Source organism: Euleptes europaea, chromosome 18, assembly GCF_029931775.1.
Source record: "Euleptes europaea isolate rEulEur1 chromosome 18, rEulEur1.hap1, whole genome shotgun sequence".
In the NCBI taxonomy this organism is placed as follows: Eukaryota; Metazoa; Chordata; class Lepidosauria; order Squamata; family Sphaerodactylidae; genus Euleptes; species Euleptes europaea.
In genome coordinates this window covers 19,585,059-19,609,097 of record NC_079329.1, presented here as the reverse complement: position 1 = coordinate 19,609,097, position 24,039 = coordinate 19,585,059, and the positions used below count along the sequence as shown (strand labels likewise).

General features: G+C 40.0%; 1 protein-coding gene across 1 annotated transcript; it reads right to left on the bottom strand.

The window, feature by feature from the left end:
- Positions 1 to 24,026, bottom strand: LOC130490771 (semaphorin-6A-like). The gene is made up of 15 exons (XM_056864577.1): positions 23,975 to 24,026; positions 18,665 to 18,779; positions 17,237 to 17,297; positions 16,243 to 16,305; positions 14,962 to 15,063; positions 12,861 to 12,951; positions 11,566 to 11,685; positions 8,799 to 8,887; positions 7,250 to 7,467; positions 5,403 to 5,534; positions 2,980 to 3,135; positions 1,832 to 2,008; positions 1,322 to 1,462; positions 1,117 to 1,197; positions 1 to 58 (listed from the first exon to the last, which is right to left on the bottom strand). The coding sequence occupies exons 1-15, from the start codon at positions 24,024 to 24,026 to the stop codon at positions 1 to 3; spliced, it is 1,656 nt and encodes a 551-aa protein (XP_056720555.1).
- Positions 24,027 to 24,039: the final 13 nt, after the last annotated feature.

Below are 24,039 nucleotides of genomic sequence, written 5' to 3'. Positions count from 1 at the left end.
TTAACAGTCGCCAAGACCATTTACATTGCCAAGCTCAACGTCCTGCTCAAATGCCTGGCTAAACGATAGAAAGAAAGGTAACTGTGAATTTCTGGACTCACTAGTCCCAGAACACCATCACACCTGGCTGACAGAATGAAGGGAAGATACAGGGCTGGACCCAGACCCGGATGCTTGCTACTTTTAACGGCATCCATCCCACAAAAGCCAGTGTATCACAGTGGAAAGAATTTCAGATTAACACCTGGGAGACCCAGATTCATAATTTAGCTCTGCCATGGAAGTTCACTGGTGATTTTGAGCTAGCCACTGGTGACTTTGGGAGAATGATGTGTTGGTTCCTCATTGGGTGGAAAGATAGGAAATATATGAATAAATAATACATATAGCTGAAGATGGGGGGCAGATAAAAATAGGTTGGTTGGTAGATTTGAAAGAGGGAAGGAAACCAGAGAAATTAAAGATCTAGGGGCTGCCAGGAGGAGGGAAAGAGGAAATAGTGTGGTGAAGGAGACACAGGGGGAAATTAGATGCCCCCACAAGTCCTTGCAGGTTTCCATTATACAACTGGGCCCAGCCCAGCCCAATGGCCTACACTGTGCAACTGGGGGCGAAAACGCATGGTCGCTTTATCCTCCTTTAATCCCTGTTTCAGCCAGGATTCAGCCTGGATCGAACGCATGCGTTTCGCCTAATGTGAGTTCGATCCTGGCTAAAACAGGGATTAAAGGAGAATAAAGCGACCATGTGTTTTCACCCTCGGACAGACTTTTCCTGGGGACAGGCTGCCAGGGGGAGGCAATGAAGGAAAAGTGAAGACAGGGGGGAAGATAAAAGTAAGTTGTCTGGTGGGTGAGAAGGAGAGAGGAAGCAGAAAGCGGGTTTTCAGGAAAGAAAATTAGGAAGTAGGGGAGGTGAAAATGAGATGCCCCCTGCAAGTCCTCATGGATCCCCTGCTTGTAAAACTATTATGTGCTACTAGAAAAGCATTGACTGTTAAATGGGGTTACTTGGCTTCATTTTCCTAATTTAGCCATCATGTACTTGGGCTTCGACTGGAGTGACGCTCCATAGAATCGCACTGTTATTGCATTCCCCATTACAGTGATGACTTACCGATCTCCAGGTCTGAGGTATTTGCATTCCTGGCTTTTCTTCATCCATCCACAGTATGGATCTCGAGAAGCTATGCAAGCCCTTAATGGAGGAGACACATGTGGGTCATTCTAGAGTTCTTCACATGTACCATCCATACTAGGTGTGATGTTTGAGAAAAGGATGACAGTGAAAGAAAGAAAAAAAGATCTCATGAATGACCTACTTCTTACACTTGCCGTGAAGCTCACACCTTCCCAGTGGCACCTTTATTAAACAGTGTCTGAATGCGACATAAAGGGAACCAGATGGCTTGTCCAACTGCATGCTCACAATTCTTTTGTCATGCTCGCCTTTATATTGGCACCTAATTTTAAAAAAAGAAAGAAAAAGAATCAGTGCTATAACACTTGATTATTATGAACATTTCATAGAATAAATATTAGGGGGCACAGGTCAGAAAAACAAGCAAGGGCAGAGGTAGCTTAGTTGGAGAGGGCAGGGACCTCCCTGAACTTCTCAGTCCTACTACGACCCCTGATTCAAACCAGCACTTCCCTGGTATGAACAGTAATGAAGGTTTTCTCAGAATACTGAGGTTCTTAGAAGTCATATTTCTTGACCTTCTCAGGTTTCAGCCACTTCTTTCGTGGTGTTTGTTGACTTCTGTTTGTTGACTTTAAATTTAAATTTTTCTTATTTAAAAAAATAAGCAAGAGAAACAAATGATACACACTTTTGAGGATTGTAGACACTTATCTCCTCCAGGAAAACACTGCTACTTAGGAAAGCATTCGCTCCTGATGTATCCATGACCTTCAAAAGTATTCCCATCTGTGTTCCAAGGAAAACCACCACCCGGTCCTTTTTGGGTCCGGCAGAAACATCAACTGCAATTTTTGTGAGCCGGTACCTGGATTGACAGCATTACAGTTTAAAATCCTACATTATCTGTCATATGCTTTGTGTTTCTTCCTACTTCTTTAACAACGTTATAAACACAATATAGCCATTCATACAAACACAACTTTCTAGTTATGGATAATGGAAAGACACATAATAAATATTTTCACACAGTACAAAATCAGTCTTAGGCTGAGCCAAGAGGGAAGCTACCACAACAGTGAGTTGTATGTTATATATTGTTCAATAACTTTGAAGGGAAGTCAAGAAGAGACCCAAAATTTAGGAGCAAGGAGCAAGGGCCTTTCATAGGGCTCTTTCACACATGCTGAATAATGCACTTTCAATGCCCTTTAACTATCAGTTGCAAGCGGATTTTGCCGTTTCACACAGGAAAATCCAGCTGCAAAGTGCATTGAAAGTGGATTGCCAAGTGCATTATTTGGCATGTGTGAAAGCACACAATTTCTTATTTCCTGCCCCTAGTTTTTAGACCTCTGATTGTGAGGCAATGGTGAATAGAATAGAATAGAAATTTTATTACAGTCAATGACCAGCACAAGTAAAACAGGTAAGATACCAATTTACAGTTGTCTAAAAAAACATCTGAATAAAACATGCTGGTTCAATAGTTAGTATAATGAATGAACCACTTGGTAAGAAAAGGAGAGCACATATAATATAACTGTTTGCCTTCATTTTCAAGACTGCTGGTTAGCACAGCCCCTCCTCCGTCATATGTCAATTGCAGAGGCACAGAATCTTGCAACTGAATACGTTATATCTGAGTTGACATCTTGTAGCAGGGATGACATATGGAACTGTCCATACTGGCTGGAAGATTTATGAATTAGTGGTGAGATGAACCTTTCTGAGGCAATGGTGGTAGAAACATTTATACAAGTTCAAAGTATCAAAGGCGAACTACAAACAATATTGAAAAGGAACAAATAAAAAGAATGTGAAAAAATATATATTTACCTGACCATTGTCCGCAGAAACCATGGTTGAGATCCTGTTGATGATACGCCTTCATCCATGAGATGATGCTGTCTCATAAACTTGAGAATGTCATCTGGAAAATCATTGGAGGATGTGTACCCTTCAAGAGGTTTAGAGCCAGCACAGGAACCAGGCCTATACAAAACAAAGGGATGGAGGGAGTTATTTCATGTGTTGTACAGATATTATAGATACTTTCCCCACAAGCTCAAGTTGCCTAGCAAAAGGTGATGGGTTGGATCTAATCAGCTTGAATGCTGGTTGAACAGGGAGAAAGGAAGGCAGTGGCAGAGGAAGGCAATAGCAAACCACTTCTGCTTAATCACTTGCCTTGAAGAACCCTATGGGGTCACCATAAATTGGCTGCAACTTGGTGGAACTTTAGACACACATTTTCCTTGTCTCCTCTTGTAGGAAGCTGGGATTTCCTGTGAGTTTCTTTTCTGTTCCATCGCCAGAAGAAGAATCCCAGCATATGACTTTATGAATTATCACCTTATCAAGGCCTTCTTCAGAGGTCTAATGACCATGTATTGCCATGTTTTAATTTTTTTCCACATATGTACATAAATACCAGGAAAACTGCCTCTAGGGATTATTCAGATAAGGAGAATTTTGGGTGGCATTCTTATTGTGTACAGTTCAACCACACCGTTGCCTAGAATATGATCTTTAGAAAAGGATGGAGAAAAAGAGTAGAAAGGGCTAATATGTTAGCCTAATTGCTCGGTTATGAAACATTTGGGGAAATTAGCATTCAATAACCGGCAGTGGGCATAACCTGGGATCATTTAACCAACGTTTACGGGAGTCCAATCCGAGATTCAATAGGAAAGACGAAGGCAACTGGGTTCAGTTTAAAGGTTTTTACTTTGATCAATTAGTTATGTACACAAGCATACAGAAATCATAAAATCACATTCATACAGAGTCTAAGAGCAAAAAAAAAAAAGGAGGAGAGGGACGGTCGCCAATGTGGCAGGAGGTGATGACAGGTGATACGTTACCTGTCCTGTAGAGGAGATGTCCTAAGTTCCGTGGACTAAAAACACTGGGTAAAAGGGGCAGAGTGGAGGGGCACCCAGGGAGGGGAGAGTGTGGGTGAGCTACGCAAAGCCCAACACACAGAGTAACGGCAAGGATGCCAAGGGAAGACCTAAGGTAACGTATGGATCCTGGGGACCCCAGTTATACTATTTTCTGAGGGGGAGGGTGATGAGATTACCCTCGCTGTTCCCAAGCTAAGACAAAAGGTGACAAAAGGATTAATGATCAGCTGCCGGGGTGGGGAGATATGATAATTTGGTAGACTATACTGTCTCCATTGGTTTGCGCAACCCTGGGGGGAATCAGGATGCTCTCGCTGATGGGTTCTGCTGTTCATACACCGGTTGCACATCGCGATGTCCGGGAAGGCACTCCTTTGCATAGCCAGAGGAATGGTGTTTATTTGTTTGTCTTAACATCTCTTAATGCAGAGCTAATTAAGACGATCAGCTCAGGGGGGGGGAAAGCGCTTTCGGTGTTTGCATGCTGTCAGCTCCCTGCAATATGGCTTCCACTGGAACAGGGGCACTGCAAACGGAGGGCTCCCTCTGGTTCACTGGAGGGTTGACCTGGCCTCCGCTCCTTGACTGCCTGCTCACAGGATGACAGAGTGCTCCTTTCCAGGCGGCTTCTGGTTTGCCGCTTGCTCTGGAGAGGAGGGGGCACGCATTGACTGGGGTTGCCATGACCAGTCCGGGATACAAGTAGTCCGTATCGTAACAAGTAGACCATCGAGCACAATTTTTTCACTATTGCCTGACTTGAGCAAACTCTTTATAGGTAGTAAAATCACCTTTGGTTTAACTGAAATTACACTTCCTTCTGCTTTATTCTGGCCTCTATAAAAGTCGCTAACTTTGACATTTTTTTCATGGCAAATCTCCTGTTTTTTTGAAAACAATAAAACGTCATAGGTTTGATCCAGGCTAAATTGGCAATTTGCACTCATTTCCTCTTCCCATTAACACCCCTCCAATTTAGTTTCTTGGTGGTAGAAAGTTCCGTCAAGTCACAACTAACTTATAGCAACGCTGTAGGGTTTTCAAGGCAAGAGACATTCGGAGGGGGTTTGACATTGCCTGCCTCCGCGTGGGTTGAGAGAGTTCTGAGAGAACTGTGACTGGCCCAAGGTCACCCAGCAGGCTTCATGTGGAGGAGTGGGGAATCAAATCCAGTTCTTCAGATTAGAGTCTACCACACTTAACCGCTGCACCACACTGGCCCTCATTTAGTTTTTTTAGGGTCCCAGGTACAGCATTTCATGGAGATCAGTGGGAGGGAGAAGGTGGGAAAGTTCCATTCTGCCATTGGAAAATGTGATCCACATGCATAAAAGAACATTTCAGAGATATTACCTCGGTGTGGGCACCTGGTTATCAAAAACTGGAGTCCACATTGACGATGGGGATAGCTGTCGTTTGAACCTCCCGGAAAACACCTTGTCAAGCTCAAGCATATGATAAGCGCACACGGCAGAGCCAGGGATGCTAGGGTGGGACATTTCCAAAAATGATTAGAAGCACATTTTCCCCCTTTTTGCCTGAGAAACATCCTGCCACTAGAATGTACAATGTCTATTTTTAATGGTAGCAGAATGTGGTTAGATTTCTTATCTCATACTCATTCGGTGGTATATCATCTATTATGATTCTATTCATTTAGAGCAATGTTAGGTTGCCCTTCCAACCAATCTAAGGTCCCCAAAGTGAAGGAATGATCAGAAATATCCAAACGAACTTTAAAAATGCATATGCGTAAAACAGTTAAAAGCCACAATTAAAGAAAACACAGTGACACATAAATAGAAAGGAAGGTCAGTGAGGGAATGCCAAATGGAGGGGGGAAAGGCTTCCCCCAAGAGATACAACTTTTTTTTTTACTATTTACTAATGAATCCTACAAGATGGGATATATGATGACATTATTCCCCTGTAGATCAATGGCATGTGCTGCACCATCTTTTGAATGTACAATGTGCTGCATGAAAGACTTCCCATCACAACTGAGCCAAACATGCAAGGATTGTGTTACAATCTCACTTGAGGCTAGAAGTATCACTAAAAATGAGGATTGGGGGAGGGAGTGGCAGTACAAGGAAACTATGGGAAAGTACAAGGAAACTATGGGATAGATGGGAAATGATAGCCGGATTCTCAGGAATGACTGAGTTAGTAAACGACAATGCATGCTTGAAGAGTATGCTCTACTCAGTTCATAGGTATCCTTCCTACTCTGCAAACTCCACCATATTTCAGCAATCTAACACCCCGGGTTTCTGAAGAGCCTTTATGCTTGCTCGTCTGAACACCACATCTTCAGCAGTGCTAAATGGAATACTTTGCTGATGTAATATAAAGAAAATCGATACTCTCTCTGATATGATGTTGGAGTGTCCCATTTTAAACTCCAACATGATTAATGGATCACTCCTTATGATTTATTACATAAACAGCACCTTACCCATGAGTACTGGATTAAGAATGTTTCATTAGATTTTTCTTCTCTTACTGGCATGTAGGTAGCAAAAACCCAATGCAAACAACACCTTTATTAAACTAGTAAACTAGTGATTCATGGCTGTTTCACTCGCCATTACCCCTCGGATGACTTCAGGTCTTTGTTTGGATTATGCATGCCGTTTCTGACTGTCAGAGGTCGCTTCACTCTCCCCTTGCATTTCCCCACATTTTGCCCCCATTTTCAAATTTGAGATAAAACAGGTCCCTCAACAGGTGGGCAAAACGTAGGGAAATAGGGGGAGGGGAGAGGCAACCTCTTCAGGAAAGGTAAAGGTAAAGGTCCCCTGTGCAAGCACCAGGTCATTCCTGACCCATGGGGTGATGTCACATCCTGACATTTACTAGGCAGACTTTGTTTATGGGGTGGTTTGCCAGTGCCTTCCCCAGTTATCTTCCCTTTACCCCCAGCAAGCTGGGTACTCATTTTACCGACCTCGGAAGGATGGAAGGCTGAGTCAACCTCGAGCCGGCTACCTGAAACTGACTTCCGTCGGGATTGAACTCAGGTCGTGAGCAGAGCTTGGACTGCAGTACTGCAGCTTACCACTCTGCGCCACTGGGCTCCTGTTCAGGAACAGTATGCATAATCCAAACAAAGACCCAAAGTCGTTGGAGGGGAGACGATGAGTGAAATAGCCATGTATAAAAAGACCTATGAGAGAAAATGATTCTGTGGGGATTACCTGTGTTTAGAGGTGGTAAAGGTTGCAAAGACCACGTCATGACCATTGATATGGACAACGTCTGTCACTGCCTGCAGTTCATCAAAATAGAAATTTAAAGTAGAAGGAACCAAGCAATTCAGTCGTGCCTTTAGGAAGGAAGTCCACTGTTGGTCTAGAAATGCCATATTTCCACCCATGTCGTTCTTGCAAATCCTAGCTACTCTCGATACAACGAGCTGCAGCAAGAAGAAAGGTCAAGGCAAAGATAAAGAAATTTCATTTTTGGTATTGAAAGGAGAGCAACATTCAGCTTTGGAACAAGGCACTATGATCAACTTTATTTCTTTGCTTCAAGTAAAACAAAGCAAAAATCCATCATTTCACCATCACTAAAACTGACAAGAAAAAAAAGTTGTTCTGTGTTACAGAAGCGAAGTGATATCTCACACATACCTATGTGCCTTCAGGAGATGAGTTCACTGACTGTATAGAACTCATTTCAATGCAATTTTTCTATGAATAAGACCAACATTAGGAGCCCCGTGGCACAGAGTGGTAAGCTGCAGTCCTGCTGCAGTCAAAGCTCTGCTCATGACCTGAGTTCAATCCCGCCGGAAGTCAGTTTCAGGCAGCCGGCCCAATGTTGACTCAGCCTTCCATCCTTCCGAGGTCAGTAAAATGAGTACCCAGCTTGCTGGGAATAATGTGTAGATGACTGGGGAAGGCACTGGCAAACCATCCCATAAACCTAGTCTATTTACTAAACGTCAGGATGTGACGTCACCCCATGGGTCAGTAATGGCCCGGTGCTTGCACAGGGAACTACCTTTACCTTTAAGACCAATATCACTGGAACACATGAAGTTGTCTTATATTGAGCCATATTGGTCAATCAAGTTATTGTCTGCTCTAACTAGCAGCCCCTTCCAGTAAAGAGTCTTTCACATCACCTGGTCCTTTAAACTGGAGGTGCTGGCGAGTGAACCTGAGACCTTCTGCATGCAAAGCTGATGCTCTACTACTGAGCCATGACCCTTCCTATTTCTGCTATCATGGTGAAGATTTTCCAAAGGTTTCTGTTTCCTTCCCCTGTCCTGGATAGCTCCAGTCTAGCTTGATCTCATCAGATCTTAGAAGCTAAGCAGAATTGGCCTTGGTAAGTATTTGGATGGGCAACCTCAAAGGAATGCCAGGATTGTGATGCAGAGGCAGGCAATGGCAAACCACCTCTAAACATCTCTTGCTTTGAAAACCCTATGGGGTCACCCGCTGTGACTAGGTACAAAAAAACAACACCCTGTTTCTTTAACCAGTCACAATAATTATTTACTGCAACTATTTTAAAATACATTTATTTGCCATGTGCTTACTAGTTTAATGGGGTAGGGGGAGGCAATCATTGGTCAGTATATCAGGTCATACTATCCATAGGTCAGTATATCAAGACAATATGATACCTGATTTAAACCAAACTTCCAAATGAGTGGCAGGGTCTTCTCAAATCAGTGCCCTTATTCTGATGTATTTCCACACCATTCTTATCGCCCCCTTCTCTTTTGGCCCTTACCTTCCCAGGGTGATAGGCTTCAACTGCTACTTCTCGAAAGAAGAAGTACAGATAATTGCCATAATCCACCACATGGATGAAGTTAGGCTCTGCAGACAAAAGAAAATCATGGACATAGAAATGTGAATAATAACCAGAGCAATAAATCTGAGCAAACGACAAGAGGACTTTTGGCTGTATTTTAATGATAGTTCTGCAGCAATGTGTGGGCAAAGGTTGGGTTGGATCTAGCCATCTTGTTCACTCAATCTCATACAGTTTCTCTCCTTGCTACAGCCTCTGTCCCATATGGCTTTTCGAAAAGGTCCCATGATCCCCCAGCATAGTTTTTTGTGGTGATCAAAGGGGTGGGGCTCCTTTCTTTTTCCCCAGCAGAAAAGCTGGCTGGATCCAACCTGTTGTGCATACACGGTTTGCTGTAACTTTCTAATCATTCAGAAACATCATGCTTCCCTCCCTTCCTCTGCATTATAGATGCACACGTGTATATTGGTAAAAGCAGCATTTCTAGCTCTATATCATTGGATCCCACGTAAAAGGGCTTGGATCCCACATAAAAAAAACTCTACAGGTGGAAGGGGGTGTGATAGTTACGTATTCCCTGCGCTGGTGGAAGACCTCTGATTCTCCCTCCCAGGCTGTACCTCGAGGTCCCCCATCCCCAGAAGAAGAGTCAATTTTTATACCTTAGTTTTCTTTACCAAAAAGAGTCTGAAACAGCTTACAATCACCTTCCCTTCCTCTCTTCACAACAGACACCTTGTGAGGTTGGTGGACTGAGAGAGCTCTAAGAGTCCAAGGTTACCCAGCAGGCTTCATGTGCAGGAGTGGGGAGAGCAACCCGATTCACCAGAGTACAGTCTGCTGCTCATGTGGAGGAATGGGGAATCAAACCCAGTTCTCCAGATTAGAACTATCAACCTTATAAGATACCACTGTGCCATGTTTTATTGTTTGTAATGTTTTTAATCCTTATGTAGTACCTTAAAATAAAATATATTTCTCTATTATTATTTTATCTTTTCCAACCAAGCTTGGGTACCCAGTTTCTGGTTTGTTAAGGTTGGGTTCTTCTTCCTTTTTCTTCCTGTTTTTCAAATAGGAAGCCTCTAGTTGCCAGAGGAATACTCCTTGCTCCAAAGAAAGGAGGAACTGTTAGTAAAACATAATCTTTAGATCCTAGCCATAATCTCCAAATTGTTCTTTTTAAGAAGGGGAATCAGCTTTTATACCACACTTTTCTCTAGTGTAAGGAGTTTCAAAGCAGTTTATAAACACCTTCCCTCTCCTCCACCCACAACAGGCACCTTGTAAGGTAGGTGAGGCTGAGAGAGTTCAGAGAAAATTGTGACTAGCCCAAGGTCACCCAGCTGGCTTCACGTGGACAAGTGGGGAATCAAACCAAGTGCTCTGGATTAGAGTCTGCTGCTCTTAACCACTACACCACTCTAGCTCTTCAAATCTTGTTTACAAGCAAGAGCTCCCTGCTCATTATATGAAATTTCTGTAAGGCACCAATTCCTACTGAATAAACTGAAACATACCTAACAACATGGTTATTTAGAATATAGAAATTGTTTGATTTAGCACACATTATTCAGTATTTAGGGTTGCCAGCTCCTGGTTGGGAAATACCTGGAGATTTTGGGGGTGAAGCCTACGGAGGGCGGGGTTTTGAGAGGGGAGGGACTTCAATGCCATACAGTCCAACTGCCCAAGTGGCCATTTTCTCCAGGGGAACTGTTCTCTGCTGCCTTGAAATAAGTTGTAATAGTGGGAGATCTCCAGCCACCCCCTGGAGGTTAGACAGTAAAGGGCTCAAAAGTACTGTGACAATCAGTTGAAATGAAATTTGCTAATGTGTTGCAAAGTGGTTTACTGTGAAATAACAACCAACTCAACAAACGTGTGATGTGAAACATGTACTTAGCTGTGTTTAAACAATCAACATACAGACATACATGAAGAGAATCTTCTTAAAGGTAAGTATCTACAATTTTTTTTTTACAAGATTTAACATTTCACCCTTGTTGGCTAATGTTCTAATCATATACTTTCTTTGCAGGTGTCTTCATATGTCAATGGAATATAACAGCCTGGAATCTCATCCAATAAATTATGACAGCAGGGGAGCGTTTTCTGGATTAACAATCACACTTTCACCACAACAATAGTGGCTTCTTTAGCCAATACCTGGTGGTTGTTTTTTAAGTGAATTTCTTAAGGATCTTTACGCGTCGCAACGGCTGCTCTCTCCTTGGAGACCTTCAAACGGCTGATGGCTTTCAGTTTAAACACAGCTGATTACGTGTTTCACATCACACGTTTGTTGAGTTGGTTGTTGTTTCACAGTAAACCACTTTGCAACACATTGGCAAGTTTTGTTTGAACTGATTGTCACAGTACCTTTGAGCCCTTTACTGTTAGTTGTGTCTAGCATTCATTGTACAGTATTGGTGAATATTTTGCTTGTTCCACCTGGAGGTTGGCAACCCTATCAACATTCTAGGGCAACAAAGCAGAATGTCTGTTGTTTTATTTTTATGGATGGATGTCGATGTTGCATGACAAATGCGCTAAAACTCTAAGCACGCTCTATACATAGCAGTGCTCTGTGTAAAAAAACTGATAGTCACCTGGCTGATGTAAAAAAAAATTACAAGAGGATGAACAACTCCTGGATTACAAAGCAGCACAGAACAAAAACTAGCAGTCTTCTAACTTTGTTTAAAAGTGTCTCACCCCCACCCCTGTTTTGAACTCTTACCTTTCAACCATTTTGAATCATGTTTAGCGGTCCTCAGAAATGGGGGAGTTCCAAGGCTCCGGTAAATCAGCGGATCATGTGACTTTATGTCTGACACAGTGCCAGAATACAAATGCCCACCTTTGGGATTGGAGTTGAAAGAGATATACAGTGAAAAAGAAGAGTAGTTACTTTTCTCCTTCAATCTATGGATTTTGTTTTGTTTTGCCCTGAAGTCACAGCTTATTTTCAGACGAAGAATAACCCTTAGAAGTGGCCTTTGTTTCAGTTGATTAGTTATATACAGAAGCTAAAATGACTAAACTGAGGCTATCGTACTTTGGGCATATTACAAGATGACAAGGGTCATTGGAAAAGACAATCATGATAGGAAACGTTGAAGACAGCAGGAAAAAAGGAAGACCCAAAAAGAGATGGATTGACTCTATAAAGGAAGCCACGGCCCTCAGTTTGCAAGACCTGAGCAAGGCTGTTGATGACAGGATGTTTTGGAGGACATTGATTCATAGGGTCGCCACGAGTCGGAAGTGACTTGATGGCACTTAACACACACAGTTATATACAATGTCTTGCACAGCACCTTTTTGAACTATGAGGGCATTGCTCACAGAAGACAATATGACCTTACAACTGAGACAACGCCTGGAAATCTGGGACTGGATCCAACCATCTTTTCTCCTCAATCTTGCCCAATTCCCCTCCTAATTGGAGCCCTTGTTCTGTGTTGTTTTGGTCCTTGAGGATTTCATGATCCTAGGCATAGCCTTTCAGTGGTCAGAGGGGTCAGAGCAAAAGCTGAAAGGGTCCAACCCAACATTTAGACACTGAAAGATGGATCAGACATCCTACCACTAGAATGCACAATCTCTTTTTAATGGAAATAGAATGTGCTACGGTTTTCTGTCTCATACTCATTGAGTGGCATATTAGCATATATAGTTGTTTTTATTGATTTATTATTCTACTTATTTAGAATAATATTAAGCCACCTTTCCAACCAACCTAAGGTCCACAAACTGAAGAATAATCCGAAACATCAAAACCAACTTTGAAAATGCATATGTGTAAAACAGTTCACAGCCACAATGAAAGAAAACACAGTAAAACATAAATAGAAATTAAGGTCAGTGTGATAATGCCAAAGAGGTATAATCCAAGAGATATAACTTCTTTACTGTCTATTAATTAATCCTAGAAGATGGGATACATCATCACATTATTCCACGATAGATCAATGCCATGTGTTGCACCATCTTTAGAATGTACAACACTAAAATAGCGTGCATGTTTATTACCTGCAAACAATGCAACATTGCTATCCTTGGGATTATAAGGGCACCTGCCGTTTCCATTGTTTTTTTCTCCCTTGAGTTCAAGAGTTCGCACCTAGAAAAAACATCGGAATCTCTTTAGAAGGACACAGAAATCAATACAACTTTTTCTTTCTTCTGTTCTTGTCATCAGTTCTGGTGAAACAAGGAGAAGAGGTCCCATTTACCACCACCCCAAATTATATGGGGATCATGGGATCATAATATCAATAAGCTATATGGGATGGTCCTTTAGTAGCGAAGAGAATTGGGTAATACTACATGATAAAAAATTGGATAGATCCCAGCCACTGTAAAAACTGTAGAATTAAATTGCTTCTTTTGGGGACAACAACTCTTTTGCCTGCCCCATATATTTACCGAGATTCTCAGCTAATAGTCTATGCATACATTATGTTCTGTGAACTATAAATCAAGTCCAGAAATTTATGGGTTCTGGCAAATCAGGAAACTCCACTTTTTTCAATATAAGGGGAGAGTCCTACATGAGACAAAGACTAATTGGATTTCCCATTCCATAACTAGATTCACTATGTTTGTGTTAGCAGTGTTGTACATAAATCCTTTGACTTTGTAGAACTACCCTGTGAAGGACCTGTAAATCTCAGGTTAGGGTAACTAGACTGGAATTCCAGTTCCAGTGCAAAATGAGCGCCTGTATGAGAATGAGCATTTAGGTGTAACTTGATTATAACTTTTGGTGTATCTTCAACAAGGCCGTTAAATAATAAACTATGGATAGAGAGCCCCATGGTGCAGAGTGGTAAGCTGCAGTACTGCAGTCAAAAACTCTGTTCAGGACTAGAGTTCGATCCCGAAGGAAGTCACTTTCAGGTAGCCCGCTCAAGGTTGACTCAGCCTTTCATCCTTCCAAGGTCAATAAAATGAATACCCAGCTTGTTGGGGATAAAGTGTAGATGACTGGGGAAGGCAATGGCAAACCCCATAAACATAGTCTGCCTAGTAAATGTTGGGATGTAATGTCACCCCATGGGTCAGCAATGGCCCAGTGCTTGCACAGGAGACTACCTTTACCTTCAGAGTAACAGACTTATCTTTACCAGACCGCAAGTAGATTAAATGATAGTTGTGAGAACATACAGGAAAGCATGAAATCAATAGAGTAATTAAAAAAAAATCTTATAGAAGAATATAAATCACAACTGACTGGAATTAACCTAGGGATAAGCAGATCTCCCCTATTCATTTCATCATTTTTGCAGGGATTTTAGTATGATGATATTTTGTAAAATTTCAAAGAATGTTGATGAGTCTCATAAATATGCACTTCTGCGACTCTAGCAATGGGAATTCCAGCAAAACTGTACCCATGTACTGCAACTATAGAAACAAATCAACAAAAATAATCCGTGTAATTTATTACGGTCAAAGACCAGCAAAATTAGACATGCTAACAAAATAATTATACGAGTATAGACAAAAATAATAGATCCCTTCTAGCACTTGCATTCTGAAAACTATATATTACCTATACCTATTAATGTGTCTTTTGACTAACAAACAAGCACAACTGAATGTGTTTCTACAATATGTCTGTTTCTCCAATTGCATTCTTCTACTAGACCGAAAACAAACAAAGAAAAATCATAAACTCCACAGTAACATTTGTTTTCTAATTTTTTTGTTAAATTCTCAAAGCGTTAGTTTTGAAGGGATTTCTCTGTTAGCCTTTTTTTTTTTTTTTTTTTTGGTGCACATTTGGGTATGTTTGTTCTAAGTTCCTAAAACCTTGGGGTTGTTCAAGAGTACATCTATGGGATTTTACATGAAACTTCCCAGAGAGTAAGGGAAAACTTGGGGCAAAAGCCCAGAGTGTGATCCTCTCTCAGATGACTAATTGTATCTCCATAGATCATGAATCTATGTAAAAAGCAGCCGATGACGAGAGGACCAACATTCAATTGCAAACTCTACCTTAATAGGATATCCCTATGAGTAACCCTAGAAACTAATTTTCCATTGAGTACTGTACAAATATTGAGTGCAGCTCAAAGCATAATATCCAGCAGGGTTAAAAGTAAAAGCTTAAGGATGCAAAACATACCTTATAGTTCCCACAGGAAGGACTATAGGCATCTGTCCCACAAATAAATAATGTGTCATCGTTTTTTCTTATAAGAACCTTAATAAAGTTATGGCATTCATCCTGGAAAAAAAATCAGAAAGAGAAATATTATGTCAGCAAATTAATTACAGCATCTTATATAGAAAAAGAGATCTTGCTAGGACTAAAATGAAACTGGATACTGCAAATGCTCAGCTTCAGGCTTCCACTGGCAATAATAATAAACAAACAGTCATCTCCTCAGATCTCAGAAGCTAAGCAGGGTTGGTCCTGGTTAGTATTTTGATGGGAGACCACCAAGGAATACCAGGGTCGTGACACTGAGGCAGGCAATGGCAAACCACCTCTGTTAGTCTCTTGCCTTGAAAACCCTATGTGGTTGCCGGTTATGATTTGATGGCACTTGACACACACAACAGTAAGGCAGACATTGAGTTTTCTTTAATGTATTAAAAAAGTGAGAACAGTGGGTTGGACCCTACCAGCATTTTCCTGGTGAGAGATGGTGGAGCAGCCCTTGTTGGCTGCCAAAATAGTTATGATGGCAATGTAGGAACCAGGCAGGGAGAAGTTGCTTTGGATGAGATCTACAGTAAGGGTGAGATTGAGTGGAAAAGCAGGTAAGATCCAATCCTTTATTTTTACCGAGGTCATCTTTGTTGTTCAGAGTTGAAAAGCATGCAACCTTTAATCTCCATAAATGTGGGTTATTGGTTGAATGTCATGCATGCAGTCAAGAGCTGGTGTGTAAAAAGAAAGCCTGAACAGAGCAGGTTGGATCCTGCTAGATTTTTCCAATGATGAAAGAAAGAAGAGGACCGATCACATGAACACATAAAACTGCCTTATACTGAATCAGACTCTTGGTCCATCAAAGTCAGTATTGTCTACTCAGACCAGCAGCAGCTCTCCAGGGTCTCAGGTAGAGGTCTTTCACATCACTACTTGCTAGTCCCTTTAACTGGAGATGGCAGGGATTGAACCTGGGACCTTCTGCATGTCAAACAGATGCTCTACCACTGAGCCACAGCCCCTCCCCTAAATCACCAACAAAAATCTATGCTGAGGATCATGGGACCCCCATGGGCATAGGCCATGTGGGACAGGTACTACAGCAGGGAGGAGAATTGGGCAATGCTGGAAACATCCAGTCCAGTGATTGTAACTCAGTTGTCTTCATTAGTCTCGGGGGGGGGGGGGGTTAAGCCATTCCACATCAACACATTAACAATCAAAATAACAGTCAAGAATATTTCCTACCTCAGATTTCCCAGACATAATGCATTTCCCCACTTTGGCGTTACTGGTTTCCCATGTCAATTTCTGCAAATTCAAGGAAGAAATCAGTACCAACAACTGCAATAAAAAAACAAGTAGACTTTATACATATGTGGTGGAAGTGTGAGAGAGCTATAACGTTCTGGACTGAAATAGTGAAATACCTATCTGTTGGAATGGAGACTGACATCCCATGTAAACCTGAGATACTCTTTTTCAATTTAGTTCCAAAGCTAACTAAAGATAAACGATGTATGAGGATACACATGATAACTGCTGCTAGAATGACTTTTGCCAGACACTGGAAACAAAAAATGATGAAGAAGTGAGCTGTGGCTCATGAAAGCTACTAGAAAATATTTTTGTTAGTCTTTAAGGTGCTACTGGACTCTTGCCCTTTTCTCCTCCAAAGATAGAGGAATGGTTGGTTAAAGTTAAAGAAATATATGTTTTAATTAAGTTATCAATGCATCAGAAAAATGGTGATGCAATGAGTGTAGATGAGCTATGGTTACGAGCTGTAAATAAAATGGAAAAGCTGATAATTAAGGGTGAGAAAGGATAATGTGCAGCGATGATAGTCTAGTTATTTTAGAGGATTAAACTGTGTATTCAGTGTGGTAGAATGAATGAGGATATTGGAATAAGTTGTAATATAGAAATTTTGTTAAATTTTTAAGTTTACACCTATTTTAAATTATGAAGATTGTTGTATGTTTTTTGTTGTTGTTTATTTTATTGAATAAATATTTAAAAAAGAAGAAGAAGGAAGAAATCATTTACAGCCTAGACATTATGCTGCTGGATTTTAAAGACAACAAGCAGGTGTTGGGTGAGATCCAACAAGCTTTTCTGCTGGTGGGAAAGGGTAGAGGGTTCCCCTTTCACCACACAAAAAAATGTTTTTTTGGGGGGGGGGATTGTGGGATCTCATATATCAGAAGAAATGGTCATCTATCTACGTCATAATACTTACTTTGGTAAAATATATTTCTCCCTTATGTGATGTGTCCATTTTAACAGTGTAAACATTGTCCCTGTAAACAACAGTAAAATGGGTGGTCAGATAAGCTCGGACAATTCACCTCTGACAGAAGAAAGTTATGGTGCAATGCTGAGGGAGAGAGGGAGAGAGAGCGGGTTGGAGCTTACCAACTTTTCCCCTGGCAAAGGAGAGAGGAGGAATCCCTTTTAACCATTCAAAAGGCAATGCCAGAATCCAGAGACACGAGTAGACAAAATCTATGCTGGATGATGGAGCAATCAGGCAAGGCTGAGGAGAAAATCTGGTAAACCTCAACCCAGCAGCTTGAGACCCATTAAGGTCAGTTTATATGACCATTAGGAATGTTTGGAAATCTTCTTGAAAACTTGTCATCCATTGCTTCCCTTTTAGAGTAAACTGGAAACATTTATTTATTTGTGTGTTTATTTATTTATTTATTTTGCTTATTTAGATCTACCTTGCTTTTATTTCCGGGGGTGGGGGTGGCAAAGTATCTTACATTGTTTTGCCCTCCTCCATTTTACTCTGACAACAACTAGAAGAAGAAGGAGAAGAAGAAGAGTTGTTTTTTATACCCTGCTTTTCTCTACCTTTTAAGAAGTCTCAAAATGTCTTACAATCGGCTTCCTTTCCTCTCCCAACAACAGACACCTTGTGAGGTAGGTGAGGCTGAGAGAGTTTGGAGAGAACTGTGACTAGCCCAAGGTCACCCAGCAGGCTTCATGTGGAGGAGTGGGAAAACAAACTCGGTTCACCAGATTAGAGTCCACCGCTCTTAACCACTACACCACCCTACATGTGAGACCGACTAGGCTGAGATAGGGCAACTGGCCCAGGATCACCCAGTAAGTGTCCATAGTAGAGTGGAGATTCAACCCTAGGTCTTCAAAACTATGTCCAACAGTATAACTGCCACACCACACTAGCTCTCTGATGGGTACCATCATATATCAATTGCTTGAATGTAAGTGCGTTCTTGCTCTCCCTGTGTCGCTCATGCCTTGTGTTACAGAAAGCTAAGGTCTTTTATACATGGCTGTTTCACTCGCCTTCACCCCTCTGACAACGTCAGGTCATTGTGTTGATTATGGATGCCGTTTCCAACTGTCAAAGGTTGCTTTGCTCCCCCTCTGTGTTTTCTTGCATTTTGCCCATGCTTTTAATTTTGAGATAAAACAGGTCTCTGAAAATGCAAGCAAAACATGGGGAAATGCAGGGGAAGAGAGAGGCGGCCTTTGACAGAAACTGCATGCATAATCAACACAAAAACCCAAAGTCGTTGGAGGAGTGATGGCGAGTGAAACAGCCAGGTATAAAAGAAAAGGGAAACAGCTGAGAAGGCCAACTCCGAAGGGTTTGTATTATAAGTAGGAATGGAGTAAGGAACAAGCAACTAACCTGGCAGCAATGTAGAGGATTCTGTTCATGATCAGAGTTTGCTGGATGTCTAATGTGTACTTTTTGGTATCACTTCCTGAGTTATGACCCAGAAATACCGGATAACCTAGTGTGCCTATGAAGACAAAATAAGACTTGAGGTTCAATTCAGGTACAACAACAAACAAATCCAAGTGTATTTGTGATGGGTCTATTTACCATGGGAATGGTCCAGGAATGTTCACTCTTTTCCTCCACACTTAGGGTTGCCAAACTCCAGAAGGTGCCTGGAGATCTCCTGGATTTGCAACTGATCTCCAGGCAACAGAGATCAGTTCACCTGGAGAAAATGGCTGCTTTGGAAGGTGGACCCTATGACATGACTCTATGACATTCTATCCCCTTTACGTTCCTCCACTTCCCAAACCCTGCTCTCCCGAGTCTTCACCCCCGAAAACTCCAGGAATTTCCCAACCCAGAGCTGGCAACCCTATCCACACTGTTTAATACCCTTATAAAACTACAAGGTTGGATTGTCTGGGGATTTGGTGTGAAGTGGAATCAGTATGCTGACAAAGCCAACTCTGCTTCTTTTTAGCATCAGAATTAGGGAAAGTTATTAGAGCTGTCAGAAAACAGAAGGGCTTGATCATCATGTATTAATTGATTCAATACTCCTTTTAGTCTAGTAGCTAAAATTGCTACAAATAATTTATAGTCAATGTTCAACAATGAAATCGGTCTATAGTTTTTAACTTCCAATATATCAGAATTCACCTTTGGTATTAAAGCTATATTTGCTTGCTTCCATGTTTGAGGAATAATACCTTTTGTCATCCCTAAATTCATAACTTCCAAAAGATAGGGGATTAATTGTTCTCTAAATGTTTTATAATAATATGCTGTAAAACCATCTGGTCCAGGAGATTTATTCAGTTTGGTTTTTTTTATAGCCTGCTCCAATTCATCCTTGGTTATTGGAGAATCTAAAAGTTCTTTATTTTCTTGTGTTATTTTCCGCCAATCCCATTTAGCAAGATATACATCCATTTCTACCTCTGAAACTGACTTTTTTTTATATAAATCTATATAAAATTTCACAAATGTATCTACTATCTCCTCTTTAGTTCTTGTTATCTTGCCCTCCCTTCTTATTTGAGTTATTGGTATTTTTTTATCTTTCTGTTTAATTTGCCAAGCTAACATTTTACCTGGTTTGTTAGCATGTTCAAAGAATCTTTGTTTGGTATACGTAACTTTTCGTTCAATTTCCTCAGCAAGTAAGAATTCATATTGAAGTTGGCAGTTTCTAATCTTATTTTGTTGTTCTTGTTTAGCCTCTTTATCTTGCAATCTACTTAAATATCTCTCCACTTGCTTTATTTCATCTAATATACATTTTTTCTTATTCTCCCTTTCCCTATAGTATCTTGTGTTTTGTTGAATTAAAAATCCCCTAATTACTGCTTTACCGGCATCCCAAACTATGTCTTCACTGGTACCTTTATCGATATTTTCTATGAAATAATTTGATATTTCAGTTTTCAATTTATCTACAATTTTTTTTATTTTTTAAAAGAAAGTCATTCATTCTCCAGGGTTTGTAACCTCTATTTCCCATTTCAATTTTAACTGAAACCGCGTTGTGGTCTGAGAGCACCCTAGGTAGAATCTCACATTTTTCTAACTTCTGTACCAGACCCTCTGACATCCATATCATATCTATCCTGGAACACGTGAGATGTCTCTGTGAAAAAAAAGTATATTGCTTCCTATTACCATGTGTCAACCTCCAGACATCAAACATATCCCACTGATCTATAAGAACATCAAAAATCCCTGGTAACTTTCCTTCATTACTTGCTTTTTTCTTTTTCCCAGATCTATCTAGCTTAGGTACCTTAACTCCATTAAAATCCCCCATCCATATCATTTTTTCAGTAGCATATTCAGCTAATAATAATGCTAAGTTCTCATAAAATACCTTTTGATTTGTATTAGGTGCATATATTCCCACAAGCAATACCTTTTGGAAACCAATTATTACCTCCAACAACAAAACTCTTCCCTCTATATCTTGATAAATAACTTTTGGTTGTAATAAAGCAGATATATACATAGCTATACCATTAGTTTTTTTAGTGCTATTACAAGCTGTAAATAAAGTACCCAACCTAGCATGTTCCAGCCTCACAACATCCTTTGGGAGTATATGCGTTTCCTGTAAGCAAATAATATTAGCATTAGATTTTCGTAAATGATGAAATATTTTCCTCCTTTTGTTGGGAGAGTTCAATTAATACATGATGATCAAGCTGGATTTTTACCAGGGAGATTGATTAGTCAAAATGTTAGGGTGGTAATAGATCTTTTAGAATATGCGGAACAAGACACAACACCAATTGCTTTTATATTTTTGGATGCTGAAAAAGCTTTTGATAATGTTAATTGGCAGTTTATGATTAAGGTATTAGAATATATGGGTTTTGGTGATAGTTTTAAAACTGCCATAAAAAGTATATATACACATCAAACAGCTAATTTGATTATGAATGGATCTTTATCACCAAAGATTCAAATTCAAAGGGGAACGAGACAGGGTTGTCCTCTTTCCCCTTTACTTTTTATTCTAGTACTAGAGGTTTTATTGAATAATCTTAGAAAATCTAATGATGTAGTAGGGGTAAGAATAGGGAGAAATCATTATAAACTTAAAGCTTATGCGGATGATTTAGTATGTTTTTTGATTGACCCGAATGAACAGTTTGACAAATGGAACAAAATACTGGAGGTTTATGGAAAGCTTTCAGGTTTTAAAATTAACAAGGCAAAAACAAAAATTTTGGTTAAAAATATGACTCTCTCACAGCAACAAACATTGACCAAAAAGTCGGGACTCAATATTGAATATAAAGTTAAATATTTAGGAATATGGTTATCAAATAATAATCTTAATTTATTTCAGGATAATTATGTGAAACAATGGCAACAATTAAAAAAAGATTTGATAAGTTGGGAAAAGATTCCTTTATCACTCTGGGGAAGAATATCAGTAATTAAAATGATGTTATTGCCCAAGATGCTTTTTTTGTTTCAAAATTTACCAATAGTGGCAGGCGTACAGACATTTGAGGAATGGAAAAAAGATATTCTGAGATTTCTTTGGGGTAAAGAGAGACACAGGATTGCATATAATAACTTAATAGAATTAAGGGAGACGGGAGGACTGGGATTACCGGATTTAAAAATGTATTACCAAGCGGCATGTTTCACCTGGATTAAAGATTGGATTCTCTTGGAGAATCCAAAGTTATTAGAATTAGAAGGATATAAGCTACGATTTGGGTGGCATGCTTATTTATGGTATGAGAAGCAGAAAGTGAATAAGGAATTTTATTTTCATATTATTAGGAAAAATTTATTATATGTATGGAATAAATATAAAGATGCTTTAGAAAGTAAAACTCCCGGTTGGATAAATCCTATAGAAGCTTTTATGCGAAGAGGTGCACATTTAAATTTGGACTGTGATATTTATAGAGAATTGATAGACTATAGAGATGGGGTATGGATATTGAAAACACGTGAAGAACTCCAATTAAAAGACTGGTTTATGTATCATAAATTAAATGATGTTTTTATTAAAGATAATAGATTGGGATTTAATCACACCAAATCTAATTTTGAGACAGTATTATTGAAAGGTAATAAAGGATTGATTGGTAGGATTTATAAAGTACTTATAGAATTGAACTTAGAACAAGAAAGGATTAAACCAGTCATGTTGAAATGGATGAGAGATCTAGGATATAATATTGATTTGGAAATTTGGGAAAAGCTTTGGAAAAATGAATTTAGGTTTACTATTTCGAATGAAATAAGGGAAAATTTATATAAAATGTTTTATAGATGGTATATAACCCCAGTTCTATTGAGTAAAATGAAAAAAGATGACAAAGCGTTATGTTGGAAGTGTGGTACTGATATAGGAACGTTTATGCATAGTTGGTGGTTATGTAAAAAAATTAGAAGATTTTGGCAATTAGTTATGAATGAAACTAACAATCTTATTAAAGTAAAAATCAAGCGAGATCCCGCTTTTTTGTTTATTGGGCATTCCAAATAGAGAATTGGATAAAGGTGATAGAGTCATATGCCAATATAGTTTTGCAGCAGCTAGAATTATAATTGCAAAAAAGTGGAAGCAAACGATTAAACCTTCAATTAGAGAATGGAGAGAAAAACTATGGTTATATATGCGGATGGCCAAAATTACAGCATCTTTACATGGTAAAGACATGGAGGAATTTAAAATTATGTGGTCAAAGGCCGCTGCATATTGGGATAAATTGGCAAAAACGGATTTTAAAAATTTAATTAACGAATTATAGTATAACGTGATTTTAATTAATGTATAATAATGTGATTTTCTTTTATTAGTCACTACACCCCATCGGAAGTCCATTGGTGATGGGCACTGTGGTGGGTGGTGGTTTTTTGAAGTAGGGCGTAATATATATTTCTATATGTATAACAACGTATGTGTAACAGAATTGTACGCTCTATCTATGTTTGTATTATTTTTTGTCTTTTTATTTTACTATTATTATTTTTTTTCTTTTTTTTCTTTTTTTTGGATTTATTATAAAAATCAATAAAAAATTATATATATAAAAAAAAAAACAGAAGGGCAAGTCACCTCTGTAGTATATCAACTTCAGTTGCTGTGCCTACTCTATCTGTTGCTAGAGAGGAAAATTTGCCTCTGGTTCTGATCACACAGAAATTGTATTGGTGTAGTGCAAGTTGCTCGGAGCTGCCTTTGAAGATGGGTGTCAAAAATAAGGCTGTGGGCTGGATCCGGCACCTTGAGAGCTCTTATCCGGCCCGCAAGCCAGCTGAAGCAGTCACCCACCCCCTGCTCCTGATCTGGGATGGCGAGGATTGGCCCAACCCAACCAAGTGACATTTATGCCATACCCAGCCCTCATAACAATTGAGTTCAACACCCCTGGTTTAGACACTTCAATTGGCACAGAACAAGCAGCCATGTTATTTGCTAGTAGGAGCTAACCCTCAAAGTGCTACGCTGATCGCCAGTCTTTCCAGGTACAATTTCAAGGGCTGATCATTATCTTTTAAGTCCTCAGCATCCTGGGACCTGGGTATTTGAAGGACCACCTGTTCCCACACCAGGAAGCCCCGCAGCTCACATCAGCATCCCAAGGTATTATCTGTATTTTCCCAACTGTCTACTTGTAGCCAATAAAATATGACTAGGAGCTTGGGGGTAGGAATCTTAAGGACACTGTCCCTCTGGGTAATACTCACGCTCACTAGACCAACGAACAGCAGGCTCTTGATCCTCTGGGAAATGCGCCATGGCACAATGTTGC